This window comes from Tenrec ecaudatus, chromosome 5 (assembly GCF_050624435.1).
Source record: "Tenrec ecaudatus isolate mTenEca1 chromosome 5, mTenEca1.hap1, whole genome shotgun sequence".
NCBI lineage: Eukaryota > Metazoa > Chordata > Mammalia > Afrosoricida > Tenrecidae > Tenrec > Tenrec ecaudatus.
Genome location: NC_134534.1, coordinates 151,046,679 through 151,064,111, shown reverse-complemented (window position 1 = coordinate 151,064,111; position 17,433 = coordinate 151,046,679). Strand labels below are relative to the sequence as shown.

The 17,433-nt window shown below is 52.4% G+C and overlaps 1 protein-coding gene across 1 annotated transcript in view; it reads right to left on the bottom strand.

The window, feature by feature from the left end:
• XPC (XPC complex subunit, DNA damage recognition and repair factor) overlaps nucleotides 1-17,433 on the bottom strand; it is a 31,880-nt gene that overhangs the window by 7,158 nt on the left and 7,289 nt on the right. Inside the window, exons 4-11 of the mRNA XM_075550083.1 lie at nucleotides 16,739-16,862; nucleotides 15,792-15,876; nucleotides 13,716-13,873; nucleotides 12,330-12,450; nucleotides 9,627-9,716; nucleotides 8,092-8,946; nucleotides 6,631-6,791; nucleotides 5,046-5,127 (exon numbers count right to left, since the gene is read on the bottom strand). Of these exons, the coding sequence (XP_075406198.1) occupies nucleotides 5,046-5,127; nucleotides 6,631-6,791; nucleotides 8,092-8,946; nucleotides 9,627-9,716; nucleotides 12,330-12,450; nucleotides 13,716-13,873; nucleotides 15,792-15,876; nucleotides 16,739-16,862 (1,676 nt within the window). The remainder of the gene's footprint in view (nucleotides 1-5,045; nucleotides 5,128-6,630; nucleotides 6,792-8,091; nucleotides 8,947-9,626; nucleotides 9,717-12,329; nucleotides 12,451-13,715; nucleotides 13,874-15,791; nucleotides 15,877-16,738; nucleotides 16,863-17,433) is intronic.

Genomic DNA, 17,433 nt, shown 5'->3' with positions numbered 1-17,433 from the left:
CCACAATGTCAGCAGTTCTCAACTACCAGCTGACCCCAGGGAGAAAGAGAAGGCTTTCTACTTGCGCAGAGATAGTTTCGGAAACCCACAGGGGCAGTCCTACCCTGTCCTATAGGATGTCAACTCTCTGGTTGACATCTGATGGTCTAGCCTGTCTTATTAACCTCTCCATGATGCAATGCCACCTCCTGCCTCCAAGAAGACACCAACACGTTAGGGCCCAGCGGGCTCCCGGGCAGATAGATGTCCTGTCTAGCAGCAACCCTGACAAGGCTGCCTTACTTTGTACAAGTGGTGGTATGGGGTCTGCTAGGGGCTGAGCACACTCGCTTTCAAAAGTGCAGAGGCTGGCAAACTTATTGTGAAGAGTGTCACTCGGTCTTTGTCTTTTTTTAAAAAAAGTATCTTTTAAAAATGTGAAAACTATTCTGAGACCAGACCCTACAGAAACAAAGCCGAGGTTGGATTTGGCCTGCAAGGTTGTTTGCCGACCATGGTAAGCCGCCCACCCGCACCGTGCAGCGTCGTTACAGACAAGGGTGTGTGTGTTTGGTCCACTAATCCCTGAGCAAAGAGACGTGGCCGTGCTTATTCTTAAGGAGCACCGGCTCCTATGGGGAGAGAGACAACTCTACTTCACTGCGCCAGGCACGTTCTCAGAGGTAAGGAAAAAGGTGTACAGGGAGCTCAGAGGCCAGCCCTGTCGAGGAAAGGCGTTAAGAAAGTTTGCTCAGGACAGGTGACCTGCGAAGTTAAAGGGCAGAGGGGAAAGAGCAGGTGAACAGGATAGGGGAAAAGGGAACGTGGGGCTAAAGGGACTCATGAACAAACACAGACACGTGAAACCCATATGGATCTGGGGACATCGTGGTGACACGCTGGGTCGGATCCACAAGGTCAGCTGTTTGAAACCAGCAGCCGCTCCATGGGAGAACAGGGCCTTCTCCTCCTGTAAAGAGTGACCATCTCGTCCACTCACAGGGGCAGTTCCCCCTGCCCTATGGCCCCCTAGGTCACGAGTCACCGCGAGTATGAAGTACGGGGCTCTGTGGACGAGCACCGCTGGGAAGGAGGTAGGTACCAGAGCATCAAAGGTCTACAAAGTAGAACCACTGGAAAAGTGGAACATTAACCTGAAGCTAGAGTGCGGTGGGTGTCACCCCATTTTGTGTCGAGAGAACTCCTGTGCTGTGCTGTGGGGTGTGGGTGAACGTGGGTGGGAGCAGATGGGCAGAGGCTGTGGCCTGTGCCAGAGAGAGTAAGGCAGGAGCAGGTCAGGCGAACCAGGGCTGGGTTTGAGAATAGGGAAGGATCTCGCTGTGGAGGCCCCGACTCAGACACCCCGGTGCATCCGAATGAAACACCTGCCAAGGGTCCCACCCGATCCCCACGCTCAACTGTGGGGCTGGGCGTGGTTCCAAACTGTACTGCTGTCACTGAGCGGACACACGACACACACCCCAATCCTGTCCTTTCTACGGGTCCAGTTCCGGGACCGATGTCGTTCTCCAATGTGTGTGAGCGCTCTCACTGTCCTTTTCTACATGGTTCCTGCCCCACGGAGGTGAACTTTGGGGCCCCCCTTTCCCCCTGTCATCATGGATGTGAACTTTGGGTCCCCCTTTTCCCCCTGTCATCTTACCTTTCCAGTTGCTGCTGCCAATCTGATCCCATACAGACAGTTCTTCCAAGAGCATGCATTCCTCATGGCGGGAATTATGTACTAATTAAGCTATGGGGTCATTGAGTCCCTACTGCTCCTCCCTGCCCGTCACGCTGTGATGGCTGATGGGTCGCTGTGGGAACTATGGCAGGGCATCGCAGAGGGCAGCAGTGGCCTTCCACACACAGACTGACCGGGAAGCACCTCGTGGTGCGCCTGTGGGAAAGCTGGGCACTGGAAACCCGAGGAATAGCAGCAGCAGGACATTGTCTGAACCAGTACCCGAGGGGGAGCCTTCCGCTGGACACCAAAGCCAAGCCGACCCACGGAGTCAACTTCGACTCGGAGCTATGTGAAACAGGGTTTCTCATGCTGTAAATCTTTATCGGAGCAGACAGCCTCAGCATTCTCCCAGAGCGCAGCTGGGGGGTTCGAACCACCGACCCTGCAGTTAGCAGTCTCATGCTTACACAAGCCACCAGAGCTCCTTTCAGGCTGGAAGGCACTCAAGCTACGTCTGGAGAAAAGCTGTCTCCTCACGGTACAGTCAGTCTTCACGAAATGAAAGGGCTAAAGTTTGGGGGAGCTTTATTTTACTGATACGGCACAAGGCAGAATAAGAAACAACTGAAAACATCCATTAGTAACGAAAAGAGAGAATGCACGCAGAATCACACTAATACAAGCAAAAGCTGTAAAAAAAGGCGGCCAGCATGAGCTCTGGTGAGCACATCCCAGGTAAGATCAGCGCCCTAAGCAGCAGCAGTAAGCGGAAATGAACCGGCTCAGCCTCTGTGAATCGAGCAATCATCACGCACGACGCTGAGGATGACCAACTGAAGGGGCATGGCAGCACAGCCACTGTCAGCGAGGACACCCAATGTCTGCTCTCAAGTACAACACTGTCCGTGAAAGCAAAATAAGACCTGCTTACAAGAAATACGAGCTAACACCACTACTATTCAAATTCATGCACCAAATACTCGTGGCAAAGATGAAAGACTTTGCCAAACTCTGCTGTCTGAAATTGATTGAACATGGAATCAGGTACATTATTGATTGATTGGGAAAGCTAGAAAGAAGGCTCACCAGTTGATCTGGGAAACAGAAAGACAACAGAGATTGTGTGATAGAATTTTGCAAGACACTCACACTTCTTCATCGCAAATACCTTTTTTCAACAACCTAAAGGGTGACTATACATGCGGACCTAGCACCTGTGGAAAAGAAGGAAAAAGCTCAGTGCCATCAGCAACAACAGGGGGAGGGGCCGCTGTAACACAGACCTTCGAAAGTCCACGCTGAAACGCAAGAAACCTGAATCCACGAGTGCGAATACACAATTCTGAGCACAGCCCACTGGAATTGAGAGGCCATCTCCAGAATATATCTGATGGACCGAACACTTAAGACTGAAGTCCAGACGAGTTGTGGGATGACACACACGAAGGAAGCAAAAAGGTCACAACAAAGACAAGAAAGAAAAGACCGCAGCCTTTCCGTGTGGGTCACACCACCAATAAAACAAAACCCCACAAGTGGACAAGCAAGCAAAATCACGATAAAAGGAGAAAACGTTTAGGTGGGACCAGTACCTGGAGAAGACCTGAGAACGAGGCAGACCCTCAAGGAGATGGACACAGTGGCCGCCACACTGGCCCTCAAACTCAGCGATGTTTCTGAAGACGGCGGCGCTCTGCTCTGGTGAACACAGAATCGCCAAGTCGGAACGGGCTCAACAGCACCTAGCCACAGTGATTTCATCTCAACGACTTCCGAGGACACTAGTCCGGGTTTTAAGAGGATCTCAGGAACATAGTTTAGGGGGTACATCCAGCCTTAGTCGCTCAAGGAGGTGTCAATTCCAGGAGAAGGTGAAATTCTACCGAGTCAGGGTTTCCATGGACTTATTTTCAGTAGCTTCCCAACCCTTCCTCCCTCATCTCAGTCTAGAAATCGCGGAAACCTCTTCCTTATGCTAGCAACATCCGCTGATGGGGCACACGAGGTGCCCCAGCTGGATCATGAGGGCAAGCCTCCTGCAGAGAAGGTCAGAGCACTGCCTCTGAAGTGCCACCATCCCCCGCCCTCAGGATTAAAACTGGGCCGAGCCAACAGGCACCGGGCCCCATGTGGGTGACTGGACACTTGAAATGTTGCTACTCAGATTTGAGAAGGATTAAAAACATAAAGCACACGAATATGTTGATGAATATGAAAAGCCTGATGGTGAAACTCCTCGTTAACACTAAAAAAATGTCACATGGTGAAATAACTTAGATATATTTGAATATTAAGATGTCGTGTTTCTCTGTACTTTTTAAAGTGGTCAGTAAATGCTTCCATTTACATGTGGAGGTCACATGTGGTTTGCTTGCAGATGGACAGTGTTACTGTAGAAGGAAGAGCCTAGTTATAAGGAGCATGCGAAAGAGGTAGGGGTGGGAGGGGGGCGGGCATCTAGGGAAAACCGCCCCGTCCTTCAGATCCCAGAAAGGCACAGAACGCGCGCAGGCTGCTTCGAGAAGGGGCGATGCCCGCAGCCCCTTCCCACTAACGGAGGTCTCCACACTTCCCACTCAGGTCCCTAGGGCCGCCTTGGGATCTGTCTCCATGGAGAGTCGCTGTGATCTCCAGGTGTGGCTGAACTGCCAGGACGGCCTTTCTCATGCCTATCCAGGCTGTCCCCAATTTATGATGCGGTTCTGTTTGGACAACTTCGTTGTAAGTTGGTTCATATCATGTTTAAAAAGCGTTCGTTATTCCTGGCTTTTATTATGAGTACCTTTGTGAGTCTGCTACGGGAACACTGCAAGTGGACATCTGAGACCGATGACATCCGCAAAGTACACGCTGCAATGGGAACTGCAGTACTCGGTACTAACAACTGTGTACCGACCATAGAAAAGATGCCATTTGGGGAGGAGCAGAGGGAGGGAGGAAGCCCTCGCTTCTTCCTGGCTGTGCTCTCTCACATCTGTTAGGCCGTGGACAAGGGACCCCACACGCGTACACCAGGGTTATAAAGCTAATGCCCGTGGCTGCGAAGACGCCATCAACATCTCATTCAAGGAAACGTCTTCATGAATGCGCCAACGGAAAGGACACTTAGTACTAGCTAGGACGTCTACACAATGTAGGCTGTCGCCTCAGAGTACCCCACCTCCACCGGGAGCCCCAAAGGGGACTTAGGGCCCGTGTTTGGCCTAGATTCCTTACAAGCTCTTGACGGCCTTAGGAATTCCTTAAGTCCATCTAAATGCTGTCTCCTCAAGTCTTCCCCAAGGTAGCAAAGCCAGGCATCTCGGGATTCCTGCCCTAGACCTCTGCTTGGCAGCTCTCAGTCAGCCCCACCATCCGACCCGTCCCCCGGCTCAAGTACCTTGTAGGGCACTTCTCCCAGTCTCACCACTCGCGCTTGTTTCAGCCACGTGTCCCTCGAGTGCAAGGTGTGCACACAGTCCCTACAGAAGCCAACACAGGGAGACAAAGGACAGACTCAGTTTACGCCCCCGATGGGTCGCACGGGAATCCGCAGAACTGGGCGACGAAAGGACCCTGTAGACAGAGAAGCTCAGCCCTGCTGACTCTCCCCCGGCTCGGCCTCGTGGCTGTGAACGGGCCCTGCTCCGGAGCAAACCAGAGAATCTGGGCAGGCACACTACCTGGGGGTACCCGGGTCCTGGTGGCACTGTACGTGCTAACCAAAAGGCAGTGGTTCAAACCCACCAGCCACTCCATGGGAGAAAGATGAGGCTGTCGGCTCCCTTACAGATTTAGTCTTCCAAGCTCTACACAGGGTTGTAATTACGAGACTCACTGACAGTGGGTTTGAGTTTCCAGAGGCCACTGTGGCTACTTTGTAGTTTTAGGCCCTGCGTTCTTCACTCCTCTGTGCTGTCCATGACCCACACAGGCACAAGGGAACTCCTCACACTGAGTGAGCGTCTGGTCCTGGTCCATGGCTAAGCACAAGGGCCAGGGAATGAGGCACCAAAGAGGGAACGTGAACCCCAAGGATGACTACATAGACACAAACCACGAGCTAAGAAACGATTCTGCAAACAGAGGCGATCCTGTGTAGATGCCCTGGCTTCAATCACTCGCCATCCAGAGCTAAGCGCTAGTCCACTCACGTGCTGGCACCAGAGGCCCCATGGCATCACAGCTCTCTAACTTCACGCAGGCACAGAAGAGTCGTGAGCGGCATCAGCTGCCCACGTCAGATTGCCATGACGTAGAAACCAGATGTATCTTCACCCTCCAGTCTTTCGACCACTCCTGGTATCAGCTGTCCCTCCTCCTGGATCTGCTACTTGGTTGCCATGGCTACAGAGAGCTCTCAGGCCAGACTCATAGTGATGGGATTTGTTGGGGAAGTACCAGGCTATAATTCAAGATTAGGAATGACTCTGGCCACACCTTTTTTTTTTTAACTTGAAAAGTCTCTTCTCAGTCACGCCTCCAGGCAGTCTTCCTGGTACTCAGGCAAGAGAAGGGCCACCTGCCAGTGGGCATGGCCAACAAGCGGAGAGCGACCGTGGATGGAGGCTGTCCTTATTGAAAACCTACCTTGTTTCCGGAGTTGTGTCTAGATCTGGATCCTGATAAGTTGCACAATCTGGAGTACGGACCATCAGTCCCTGTGGCCTTTGCAACGAATGAGTGAGTGCAGAAGCGTGAAGGCTGCTGTAAGGGGGGGAGGGGGGCTGGCGTGGAAGCCATGACAAAGCAGGAGCGTGAAGTTCCCTCTGACCTCCGCCTGAGGGACCAGCCTGGTGCTCATTCCTCCTCCTGCACTGCAGAGGCCCTGACGCTGCATGACACCACCGCTCCCCTACAGCAGCACCCGCACCTCCCGATGGTGCTGTGCACACGAGATGGGCTCCTGCAGCCTGCGCCAGGCGGTGGGCTGAAATCCCTGGTAGCCCTGACACCCAGAAGGCTGGCCGGGCTGCCTCGCTCACCTGGAGTAGACCGCTTCTCCGCGACAGTACCCAAGGATGGCAGCTGTCTCTGGGTAGATAGCCTCATATTTCAGAAGATGTCTCTTCAGCGCATAGAGGGGGTGGTTCTTGTATGTGCCGATGGCACTGGGCAAAGGCTGGTCCAGGTGCTTTGCCTGAAACTGCGAGGGCCAGACAACGTCGAACGTGCTGGTTAGAAGCAGAAGGGAGGATTCAGGTAGCCTATGTTTGCACTGACTGGATCTGACAACAGTGGTGGAGCAGAGAGAGGTCCCTTGACCACTAATGCCTCTGTAGTGCTGGATTTGCATGGCTGCCCATTAGGCGGGTTTTAGGTAAATGGAAAGCTATGAAGAATCAAGTCATTCTGTGGCTTCGTGCAACTTCATGTAACCTTTTCTCACCCCCTTAGGCACAGTAAGCAACTAGTACTTTGTTTATTAAAACTCTTCAAGGAAGAAAATACATACCTCTGTTCAGTAAGAGGTCTAACTCAACCTTCTATCGCCCCAGAATGTAGGTTCACCCAATCCTGCTCACAGTGGAAACTGAGGCAAGGTGTCAGCACCCTGACTTTCCCACAAGATACTATAAGGAATATTAGGGGGCCTCAAAGAGTTCTATTTTTCGAGGAACTTTTTGAAGCCCTCCGTACATATTTCACCGAGTTGGGTAAGCATTGGCTGATAGCCACAAGGTGGGCAGTTCAAACCCCCCACCGTGCTGCAGGACCAAGATGAGATGGTCTTCTCACTCCTGTACAGACGTGTGTCTCAGAAACCCACAGGACCACTGGGCCCCTTCTAATGGGGTTTCCGAGTCGGGATGGACGCCGTGGCAGTGGGTTTAGCGCTCCTTGGAGGGGTCTGGTTCTCAGATGTCAGTGATCCACAACTGTTCCCCAGGTCTCGTCAGTTCCCCTTTGCATCTCTTCAATAATAATGAGGACTCATTGTGGAGCAGCTGAGAGGAGGGGGGCACCCTCGGCACAGTTCAGTTTCTCCCGACACACGATTTAACTCTCTCCATAATTTCCATTGACTCTGGCCTTTTCAAATAAAATGAACCAGAAACACCCCCAAAGGAGAAGGTCAGCACAGGATAAACAGCACCACTGGTGTGCTTTCTCCCCGAGCCCGAACAAATGACCACATGCCAAGTCCCTTCCTTCCTGGAGATAAGAGGATCAGTATGGAACATTACTCCTCTCTCCAATACTCCTTAACTGGTAACATCAGGGCCACCACACTCCCTGCTGTATGGTGTTGCTGTGATTGTTAAATGAGGTCACACGTGGAAAAGGCCCAGTCCACAGCCAAACAACCCCGAAGGAGCCGCACCCAGCTGGGCTGAGCTCGGCAAGACGACCCAACGCCACGCCGGGCACACACGAGGGGCTCAAAACGGCAATCATTTCAGTAACTGGATTGGGTCTCCAAGCCCCTGGTAGCCAGGCCTTACCTCCAATTCTTCTTTCTTTTCTCTATCCACACGTGGGCTCTGGTACGGCCTCAAGGTGTCAGCCCACCACGTGGATTCAACCCGGCACTTGTGGGTCACTGTCATCCAGTCTGGGTCATACCTCTGTGTGACATCCCGCACCCAGCCGTCATTGTCAATGCCCACGACATAGGTCATGGGCTTGGTGGCATATCTGTAACAGGTCAGGGGCTGGCCCACCACCCCGTGCACACAGTCCACACACACCCACTTCTCCTCTTGCTCACAGAACACCTCCAGCCACTGGTCAACACCAGCCGGGTGTCTTCCTGCTACCTCCTTTCCACCACGGAGCCCTTTCTGGCCCCTCTTTTTACCCGAAGTGCTTGAAGATGCTCGAGGCTCGCTTCCAGGCCAGGAGTCCTCCTGGGACTTCCTCTCTGTTCTCGCAGGAGCAAGAGCCTGCTTCTGCCTCTGCCTCCGAAGGCCAGGGTCCGAAACCTCATCAGACAGAGAATGGGCTTCCTCACTGGAGAGCTCAAAATCCGAGCCGCCGCCGCTGCTGGTCTGGTCACTCCCACTGTCTTCTTTATAAGAGACCCGGGGGGTCACTTGCCGCCCTCGACCCTGCCGCTGTCTCGGGGTCTTCTGCTCGTCCCCACTGGAGGGCGGCTCTCTCGGCTGCTGCTTGCTTGGGGCTCCCTTGCTCCTCCTCTTCCCTTTGGCACTGGACTTGCCAAGGGCCTTGGGAAGGGGTTCTTTCCGCGGAGGTCCTTTGGGGGCCTTTGGTTTGGTTTGATTTCCTGGACCTTGGCTGAGAGTTTCGGAGGAGCCTCCAGCATCCTCTTTGCAGGCCTCTTTGGAAGGTTTCTTCCCCTTAAACAAAATTAAGAAGTTTTGCTTTTTAAAAAACGAATGCTATAATACTACAAGCTAACAGGTTAGTTCCCTGGCCGAAGGAGGAGAGCATCAAGATGCCCCGCCCACAGATCTAAGAACGTACAGCTCCTTAGAGAAGGCAGGACATAAATCTTTGAAGCATGCACTCAGCAGGGTGCAAAGAACCTGGGGTATAGAAACAGACAACCTGGGGTTCAAATCCCAGTTCTGCCTCTTACTGTTACACAATTTCCATAAATTTATTTGATCTGTCGTATAATGCATTTTACATCCAAATCGCTGCGGGCTCAACCGCAGTATGGTTTCCAACCACAGCAATGATGAAGACCGACTTGGGGAGCGCACGGTCAGGCAAGACCAACGCTTTTCCTATGGCAGCTCAACACTCACAGCCCTTCCTCCGTCCTTCACCGCCCGCTGCAAACCTCCCTGTGGTGGGAGAACAGCTACTATTTTAGAGAACAGACCGTAAACTGCCAAGCAGTCGAGATCTCAAGCAGGCCCCTCTGCCCCGAGGAGGGAGACCCCACATGCAAGTCCTCCCCGCCACTCTGAGCGAGGGCTAGTACTCAGCTTGTTGTCGTGTATGTCAAGCACGATCATTTCTCCCTCCTCCTTGGCTGAGTACCCTGTATCTCTGGAAGCTGGATCCTCACCTTTGCTGTTGTGAACTTCAGGGGAATTGGCTGCAAAGACAGCACCAATCGGGTAAGGAGATGCAAGGCCCGGAGAATCAGTAGGAATATCTGTGACAAAAAAGAATGGCAAAATTATCCTAGGAATACCGTCGAGGATTTAAGTAGTCTAGTGATGTATGTTGTAGTACTTGTCTAGAACACAAAAGCTGCAAACAAAGAAACTGTCTAAACAGGAGACTGAACCACTCATAATTATTAAAAATAATATAAATAAGATACACACAGAGGTTAATATGTATAGAATATAGGGAACGATTAACTACGTATTAAAAGAGGAGTCTGGCTGTATGTTTTTAGAGGCATGTGCAATGTGATTCAGGAAGACTTGCCACTGCTTGCTGACTGCAAAGTCAGGGCTCAAGTGCAAACGGACTGTCTCGGAGCCCAATAGAGGGGTTGGTAGGAGGGCAAATTGGCTTGATGGCAGTGGGTTCGGGAGTTTCTGATGTGATAACATTTTTGTACGAAAAATTACGTATTAGCATGAGTATGTTGTTGTTAGGTGTCGAGTTGGTTATGACTCGTAGTGACCTTGTGCACAACGGAATGAAACACTGCCCGGCCCTGCACCGTCCTGGCAGTTGTTCGTAGGCTTGGGCTCACTGCAGCAGCCACTGTCAGTGCGCCTCCTGGAGAGCCTTCCTGACTCGCTGCCCCTCTAGCTTACCTACGTGACGTCCTTCTCCGGGATCTAGTCTCGCCTGACATGTCCAAAGTATGTAGACTAAGCCTTGCCATCCTTGCTCTCTGGAGCACTCTGGCCTGACGACTCCCAAGGCAGAGTTGCTTGTCCTTCAGCAGTGGATGGCACTTTCAATACGCGCTGGCAGCACCATGATTCAATGCACTGATTCTCCTTTTGTGTTCACTACCCAACTTCCAGATGCCTGTGAGGCACTGGAGAGTGCCCTGGCTCGGGTCAGGCACACCTGAGTCCTCACAGTAACAGCGGTGCTTTCCCGTACCCTGAAGAGGTCTGTGCAGCAGACGAACCCAACGCAGTGTGTCTTTTGATCTCCTGACTGCTGTTTCATGAGCACCGACTGTGGATCCAAGCCAGACAAAATCCTCGATCACCTCCAGCTCTGCTCCCCTCATCATGATGTTACCTACTGGTGAGGATTTTGGTCTTGACACTGAGTTGTAATTCATACTGAAGGCTGCTACTATCCCTGATTAGCAAGTGCTACAAGTCTTCCTCACTTTCAGCAAGCAAGGTTGTGTCACCTGCACACGACAGGTTGTCAAGAAGCCTTCCCCCAATCCTGATGCAGCATTCTTCTTTGTATAATCCAGCTTCTGATGATTTTGCTCAGCATACAGGTTGAGTAAGTATCGTGAAGTGATACAACCCTGACGCGCACCTGTCCTGAGTTTGCAGTACTTCCTTGTGCGTTAACACAACTGCCTCTTGACTCACGCATGAGCTCCAAACGAGCCCAAGGAAACGTTCCGGAATTCCCATTCTTCTCAAGGCTGTCCACAGCTTGTGAAGGTCCACACGGCCGGATGCTTTGATAAGGACAATACAACACAAGTACGTAACTATGTCTGGTGTGCTCCTCCAGCCGCTCTGTGGGGGAAAGAAGAGACTTTCTACTCCAGGCATGTGTGACAGTCTTGGAAATCTGCAGGGACAGTAGCCCCTGTGGGGGCTCGAGCGCAGCAACAACTGTGAGGTGGCGCAGGCCGGGCCAGTGTTCCCTTCGGTTGTGTGTCACGAGTTGCTATGGGCCAGACTCGACTCGACAACGCCTAACATTCTGACAGGAACCTGGACTCTTCTATGGAAATTTCATTGTCAATTCTAACCCCACGCGCCCTATAGCCCTGCTTTTGCCCCTTCGGGTTTATTTGATTGTGAAAATGAAAAGGAACATTTAAACAGAGAGAGGGAGAAACAGAACACCTCTCCAAGAGGGGGCTTCCTCGGTCACTAGCACTGCTCGGGGGCAGCGGGCTGTGCCACTACACAGAGTAGGTTGTCTTCGCATTTGTGATCTCACACACACACGGAGGAAAACTCATCTTTTTAAAGGATTAGACAGAACTCTCCTCCTGGAGAAGCTTCCGTCCACATTCACAGGAGTTTCGGAAATAGCTGGCAAGATGACCATTTAGCAACCAATTTGAAAAAGCATTTCTTTTCAACCATTTTTAAGTGACTAATGAAAATCTCTTGGGGTCACTATGAGTCAGAAATGACTTGCTGGCAGTGAGTTTTGGGGTTCAGGACAGAGACCTTCCAGGACCCACATCGCAGAGCCAAGCTCACTGCCATCAAGTGCACGCGGCCTCATCGTGCCCCTTGAGGAAACGGGGACTGCCCCTGTGGGTGCCTGAGACTGGCACTCTTTGCAGGGGCCCCCGCCCGCTTTTCTCCGCCCGGGGCGTAACTACTGTGCCACCAGGCCTCTTTCCTAGGACCTTAGACCAAAGTGAGCCACTTCACTATGGCAGATCACCAAGCAGAAAGGCCATGGGCGAGCTTCGACTCCCAGACCTGGTCTCGATCCTGAGTCGGCCAGTTGTCTGGCCTCTCTGAATCTCAGCCTCTGTTAGATTGTTCGGAGGACTGAACAAGAAGTATATGTGAACACTTGGAATTGGGTCTGGGGCAAGACTGGCACCATGATTCGTCGGCCAGCCGGCATCACGTACATGAACCAATTCTTCATCATCGCGTGCAGAGTAAATGGCAAATCTTCTTTCCAGTGCAGTCTGCAGGCCATCTTGCTCATTGGTGGTAAGGGCTGCATTCACTGTAAATGTTCCAATAAACCTGAACAGAGACAAAGCGTTCCCCGTGTCACAGGTCAGGAGAGCACGCCTGCTGCTTGACAGTCAAGGACATGACAACCCACTGCTGTCTAGTCAGTTCCAACTCACACTAACCCTAGGGGGCGGACCAGAATGCTCCCGTAGGGTTTCCACAGCTGTGATCTTGATGGGAGCAGCCTCGTCCTTCTCCCATACAGCAGCTGGTGGGTTTGAACTACCAACCTCTCTGTGAGCAGCCCAATGCCTAACCTACAGTGCTGGGAGGGCTCCTTACTACATCAAAAGGGGAAGTAAATTATGAGACTCGCGTGCTTATGTCTTACTCTCCCACTATGCTGTCCGGCTAACTAAGCTTGTTGTGGAGGGAGGTCAGATGCTCACAGGCATCCTCCATGAGGGTGATCAGTTGCCAGTCTGCAGTGGGCCCCATGCCCTGCTGTGAAGGACAATGGACGCCTGCAGTCATCTATTTGGTTCCTGTAGGTGGGTTTACACCCTACTGATAATGGTTCCTATGCAGATCTAGAGAACAGGTAAAAGTTAAACTGCCATCCTGACTCTAGGACCCGCCCATCTTGACACATGTATATCCCCAATTCCTCCTCTCCCTATTGCATGCATGTCCCTAGATCACCCTCTCTCATTACTGTATTACCTATAGCACAGCCCCCTTCCTGTGACGTATGTCCTCACCTGTAATTAGGGGGCTTGCATGTCCCCAGAGAACAAAAAAGGCCTGGGCTAGCATCAGAGCTTTCTCTCTCTCTCCCTCCATGTGAACCACCAAGCGGGGCTGAGGTGAACATGCTACCATGAATCGTGTCTGACTCCATTTATTTCAATATTTCTCTTCTATCTCTCGTGCTCTCTATAACTTTACTATGATCTTTACTTATTATCGCTGTACAATTGTGCCCACCTGACCCATAATGATGTGTTAGGGGCTGGCTTCCCCTGGCAATCTTGTCATAAAGACTAGGGCACACTTCACTTTCTTAGGGACCCTTTCCCCAGCAGAGCCAGGTGTGCTGGCCCACGGCCGTCGTCATCGCACACCTTCGGAACACCCACCACAGTACTTTGCAATGACCTGGCAGCTCTGCTGTGCCAGGACCACGCCCGAGGTTCCTCTCTCGTCAGTGCGATGCACACCGCCCAGCACCAGGTCCCACCTCAGGTACTATCAGTAAGACTGGCTCATCCCCCGCCCCCCTGGAAGCAACACAAACCCTAGGCAAAGGGCTCTGCAGCCAGGCCCGGGCATACCACTTCACCAGGTTGGAGAGGTAGTCGACGTCCACGTCTTTCAGAGGCACTTTGGTGAAGCGGGTTGGGATGATGGAGAGGCCAATAGCACGCAGGTCTGGCTGGCTGCAGATGCGGTTGCGATAGAAACCATTTGCTAGCAGGCACAGGAGGTGAACCTGAGCCGGAGAAGGAAAGGAAAACAAGAGGAGGACACGTCCTGGCAGGAAGTCGTTACCAGTCAGCTCTACATACAGGAAATAAAAATACTGCCAGCAGCCATCTCTCAGGGCTTTATCCTCCTGCTCACTCCCTCAAACAAACAAACGAAAAATCAAAGAAGCCTCTTCTGTGTGAAGCTGAGGTGTTTCAAAGTGAGTCAGTCTTAGAGCTGAGTTGCTACAGTACTGAGGGAAGAGCGGGGGTGAGTGGAGGCACAGACCACTGAGCCTCCCTGGGAGCTGCTGGCAGGGGTCCCGGGCGAGGGAAGTGGGGAGCTCAGCGGGGTGCTCTGCTTGTGTGGCCTGGAGCCCCACCCCTCCCACTATGCCCCTCCTCGGATCTCAGCCCCACCCTTCCCCAGCCTCTGAAACAATGGCCTGTCTTTCAAACATGGCTTTCCATCAGTTCCCCTGAAACTGCCTCCCTTCTCCCCACGCACAGAGCTTCCCTCGCCAGTGGCACTCCCTGCTCTCTGCTCCTCACTGCCACCTTGCGGTCATCTCACTCCTTCCCTGCTTTCTGTCATCTCTTAGAATGCAGCTATCTGAACTCATCTCCAAGGGCCGGGGTCACCCGCCCTCTCCAGCCTCATGACCATCCTTGCTATGATGCACTTACCCCCTGAAGAGAGAAAGTCTCCCAGCTCAAAGAAGCTTCTTTCTTCTACGGAAGCTGCAGGCACCATGTGCCTCTAGTCATTCGGCATACTCCCCTTCTCTCCCCTCCCCGTCATCTCTAGCTCCCGTCGCCAATCAGGAGAGGACCAAAGTCCTTCCTGATCCTGGTCTCAACACACACGCCTTCCACAGCCAGGTGGGCTGGCACCCCACCCTGCCCTCGCTGCACAGCGTGGCTGGAGCAAATTCCCAGCGTGCGGTAGCCATGCATGTCTCTTAGCAGTCCTTCCTCTGAGATCCAGCCCCGCTGCTCTCTCGGCTACTCAGACCCACAGTGATCTCTTTCGTCATCTTGAGCTTCTGTTTTGAGGTCTTTGTTTCATCCCTGAGTTCGTACACTCCTTAATCAGAAAAAAAAAGCTTTATACTCTAGCACCTACCGCGTGAAGTGACTGAACATAACCTGCAGAAACGATGCTATCCAACAAGTAAAAGAGGAGCGGGTGGGAGAGTCCACGATTGAGCCCCCACCATACGCTACACGTGATATTTGACTTTACCCTCGCAGCCCCCGACGAGGCAGATGCTATGATTACGCCCACTTCAGAGGAGGAAACGCAGGCTCAGAGGAAACAGGAGACTTTCTCATGGGGTCACAAAACCCAGCCCTGACCTCGAGGACCTTACCCTGCCACACCACACAAGTATGAGCACAGCCCGCTGAAGATCCCTCTACAGCCCTGACCCCACAGGACGAGCACAGCCTTCTGATGATCCTTCTACAGCCCTGACCCCACACAGGATGAGCACAGCCCTCTGATGATCCTTCTACAGCCCTGACCCCACACAGGATGAGCACAGCCCTCTGATGATCCTTCTACAGCCCTGACCCCACACAGGATGAGCACAGCCCTCTGATGATCCCTCTACAGCCCTGACCCCACACAGGATGAGCACAGCCCGCTGATGATCCTTCTACAGCTCTGACCCCACACAGGACGAGCACAGCCCTCTGATGATCCCTCTACAGCCCTGACCCCACAGGACGAGCACAGCCTTCTGATGATCCTTCTACAGCCCTGACCCCACACAGGATGAGCACAGCCCTCTGATGATCCCTCTACAGCCCTGACCCCACACAGGATGAGCACAGCCCGCTGATGATCCCTCTACAGCTCTGACCCCACACAGGACGAGCACAGCCCTCTGATGATCCCTCTACAGCCCCGACCCCACAGGACGAGCACAGCCCTCTGACCTTGTGTGTGTCCTTATGAACGCCTTCATTGAAACGCTTCATCATCCTCCGCAGATAGGTCTCAAACTCCATCTTTATCTTCTCACTGCAATGCAGATTGAAAAATCGGAGGCCAGAGAGGGGGCTTGAAACTGGATCCCATTCCGCCAGTCGATTCCTTTTCCATGTGATGACACGTGAATCCCTCTCCTTGCTTCCCTGCAGAGGGCGGTGCCACTCTAGAATCTGCACACAACCTGCTCCTTGTGGCCTCCAAACTGCAGCTGATAGCAGACTGCCCTCCTCTCAACAAGCACTGAGCCACAGCTCACACATGTGCCTCAGAACTCCCTTCTGCCAAGACGTCTTCACTGACTGTCCAACCTTCGGACTACGAATCTCAACACGTACGATCGTTACATCAACTCAACGCACACTCATTTCTATGTCTGCTTACATTTACGGATGTTCGTCTGGTATAACATTTCTTTCCTACCCCTGCCCCGCGCACCTTTAAGAAAACGTCAAGTTCATTCAGTGAGTTTCATGACCGCCTTGCTCCATGAACGCACATGAGCTCACCGCACAGAGGAACTCCCGGACTGATGAGCACCAGGTGCTGGTACGATGGCTCATGGCGTGGCGCGGAGACGCCCCACCCGGTAGGGGGAGCCCGAATGCTGGTGTAGGGTGCTGGGTGGGAAAAGCGTGCGTGTCCCTGAGTCAGGCTGACATGGATTTAGATCTTGGCTCCTCTACACATTGGTTGGGTGACTCCTGGAAAATCATTAACCCCCCTGTGCCCCTGGCTCCTCATTTGCATCCCGCTCTGAGGATTAAATAAGATAAGGAACGACTGGCAGAGCCCTTGCTGCACGGCAGGCATTTGATATGAACCCCCTCTCCTATGTCTGGTTCCGGCCAGGACACAGGTGTGACAGGCATGTGGAAGTAAGGGCCGATCTTACCTTCTTTCTCTTGATTTAGCCTGCTCTGGTGTTTCAATCTCGATCTCCACGGGATTCACAGGCAGAGCAGACTTAGAGATGACTGCACTGTCCTCCACGTCACCTGGCACAGGTTCATTAAGTTCTATCAATAATAAGGTTGAGAAACCATTAGTTAAAATTACAAAAGTAGCTCCTAAACCAAAGGACACGTGGCGGGAAGGAGGTGAGGAGTGGAAGCCAAGCCAGGGAGCACTACTGCCAGGGGCAGGCTCTGCGCATCTCGAAGGCATCAGTCCACTCGCAAAACTGCATGTCTTACCTGACTCACGAAACCACCCGTCTGTAGATGACGAATGTAAAGCACTGAGATATGAGGTTGACTGAAGACACAAGCCCCTGTTATCAAGGAGCTGATGTGCGTGCATGTGTTGCTTCAGTAGACTTACTCTTTTTCCTAAAATAAAGACAGCCGCAAGACAGCTGACTGCATTGTTCTCCAGGTTACAATTTGCCTTGTAGAGTCATGGGTGAGGTGTGTTTTCAACCCTGACTTGTAAATGTCTCAATCACAAGGAAGGAACTCTTCTCGTTTCTTTACTGCCATGAGCCTTAGCTGGAACGAACCCGCTCTACCGAGCTGGGTCTAATTGTGAACTTCATTAGCAAACCAAAAAAAATCAAACTCGCTGCCTCAGAGTCCACTCCAACCATGC